Raw genomic sequence first — 2,418 nt, 5'->3', positions numbered from 1 at the left:
GGAGATATTCATGTGTAGCTTCAGCCCACCCAGCATCCGTTTCTCTTCAACTGGACTTGGCTAGAAGTTTTTCACGGCGGCTTGAATCTTGATCATGGAAGCGGTGGCAAGCACTGGTGCCCGCATATGCATGCACCGACTCGGGTAGATCTATCTAGCCAATTCAGCAATTCACCGTGCAATGAGAATTTTTTTTATATATGCTGCCGTGCGTTGTTTGAGATGGATGTGTACTGTCTGGTCGCCGGGTTAAGGTTGTCGTGTGCGCCCCCCTTCCTCCACCTCTCCACCTTTCTCTCTCTCGTATTTAATACGCCTCGGACCCTCTTCAGCCCTCACCCCTACATGTCCACCCCTCTACCCTCCCGCCTCCCACCCAACCCATCTTCTGTCCCTGATAGACATTCCTTCCTGATCTTGCCTCGCTCTTGTGCTACCTCCACATCTCATCTCCCCATGGACGGCGGCACCGCCACCGTCTGCTCCATGTGCGGGGACATCGGCTTCCCCGACAAGCTCTTCCGGTGCGCGCGCTGCCGCTACCGCTTCCAGCACTCGTAAGTATCTCTTCTTCTTCCTCCCCCCTCGCTGCCCTCCGCCACTTCTTGATATGAATGGATGAGTCACCGTCACTCACCATGAGTGACCAACCACTAGCTAGTACATGTATGTCTTCTAGCTAATCTTGCACTAGTACATCGATCTTTCTCATATATGCGGTGCCTGCATGCAGCTATTGCACGAACTACTACGGCGACGGGGCACCGGCCTCGGCGGGGGCCGACATGTGCGACTGGTGCCTCAGCGACGTCTCTGGGAAGGCCAGGAGGAGCGCGTCTACATCTGGGAAGCAGCAGGCCTCCGTCAACCAGGATTCGACCACGACGGGCTACTCCGGCAGGATCGACAAGGCGGCAACCGGCGGCGACCAGGAGAGCGGGCGGCGAGGGTCGACCAAGGTGGGAGGCCGCAGGTACAAGCTGCTCAAGGACGTCCTTTGTTAGAAACTAGTAGTTGTAGGCGCCATCTTGCAGGCCTGATCGAGCATGACCCATAAGTAAGACCAGCTAGTTATGAGGAGTTAGCTTGTAGCCAAGGTCGGTAGCTATATATTAGTTTCATCGATGTGCATATATGAGTACTGTATATGTTTGTTTGCTTATGTGTTACTTAGGAGTAAGCATCTGCTCGCTTATAGTAAGTACTCTGGCTTGGTAAACCTTATCTTATGCTGTTTGTTTGTGTGGCCACAGTTTATCTAGCACGTACTCCCTTGTTCTCTTGTGCCGGTAATCTTTTGTTTGTTCATATTGGATGCATGCTTACATACTCCTCATTGGTTTTTTCTACTGCATGTTACGTGATTACTTTGCCGTCCTCTTCTCAACTTCGTTCTTAAAACACTCGTGCATCGTGCATGAATCGAGCGGTAATGACAACGAAGTCGCCGTACGTAGCATACATATGGGGAATTAAGGATGCCATAGCAATACCTTGCATCTCTAGGAGTCTAGGTACCAGCACGCATGGTGCGTGCATGCGTGCATGCCATGCACTAGCTGCTGTTCCCGGCCGTACACGCATGTACCAGTGATTTCCCGAACCCAAGGCCGTGGGAGAGGCCGGCCGGAGGCCGGAGCTAGCTAGCACGCTGCATGCTGCCAAGGCGATCGAGCCGGCCGGCCAGCCACAGCCAGGGTCGATGCATGTAGCAGTCAACGAGTCGTACCAGGCAGGACCGGCCGGTGGAAGTGGCCGACAAACCCATGCGTGCTCCCCTCCACTTGCATGCGCTGCTAGGTTAATTATCCCGCGCCTGTGCGTGCATGGCTGCCTAGCTAGCTCGGTCGTTAATTAGCCTCCAAATCTACACTTGATAAGTTAAATAAAAGAGATAGAGATATGCAGTGGCTAAAAGGTTTCTATGCCACGCTCACTCTTCTCCTCCTTTTATACGTTCTCCCTATGTAAAGAAATATAAAAGCGTTTAGATCACCATAGTACAGAGGGAGTACTAATCTTAATCTTGTTCGATTTGCTCGTGATGCCCTGTCCACGTCGATCGATTCGATGGTAGTACGTGTATAAGATTCAGATCTCTTCACACAGTAGTAGTACTAAAAACGTACCTATATATGGCCCATCTTCAGGAAAAGGTGATTCTTTAGTTAAGCCGGCCTCAACTGTCAAGACCGGGAACTAATAGTGCGCACTACGTAGACGAGCACACAGGCACAGCTGTGCTCGCCGGCCCACGGTGCCAATGCTGCCGACCCTACCGTGCATGTGTGAACATGGTTCTTTTTAGGTGTCATGTAGCAAGAAAGACCGGACATTGCATTGTGGCCACCTAGCCAGCTAGCTAGCTAGGTTTCTTTCCACTCGTCTTCTTTCGTGGGCCTTAAGCTAGCTTTCTTG

General features: G+C 51.9%; 1 protein-coding gene across 1 annotated transcript; it reads left to right on the top strand.

Moving 5' to 3' along the window:
- The first annotated feature begins 333 nt into the window (after nucleotides 1–333).
- Nucleotides 334–1,308, top strand: LOC123049777 (uncharacterized). The gene is made up of 2 exons (XM_044472650.1): nucleotides 334–557; nucleotides 734–1,308. Exons 1-2 carry the CDS (start codon nucleotides 346–348, stop codon nucleotides 1,002–1,004), a joined length of 483 nt encoding a protein of 160 aa, XP_044328585.1. The 5' UTR covers nucleotides 334–345; the 3' UTR covers nucleotides 1,005–1,308.
- The last annotated feature ends 1,110 nt before the right edge of the window (nucleotides 1,309–2,418 follow it).

The sequence above is a fragment of the Triticum aestivum genome, chromosome 2D (genome assembly GCF_018294505.1).
Source record: "Triticum aestivum cultivar Chinese Spring chromosome 2D, IWGSC CS RefSeq v2.1, whole genome shotgun sequence".
Lineage (NCBI taxonomy): Eukaryota > Viridiplantae > Streptophyta > Magnoliopsida > Poales > Poaceae > Triticum > Triticum aestivum.
Note: the sequence above shows the minus strand (reverse complement) of the source record. Positions and strands in the feature narration are given on the sequence as shown.

Excerpts from the sequence above, each read along its gene's own strand:
- LOC123049777 (XM_044472650.1), top strand. The coding sequence starts at position 346 with ATGTCCACCCCTCTACCCTCCCGCCTCCCACCCAACCCATCTTCTGTC. Across the intron at positions 558-733 it reads CGCTACCGCTTCCAGCACTC|CTATTGCACGAACTACTACG; the intron begins GTAAGTATCTCT and ends GCCTGCATGCAG.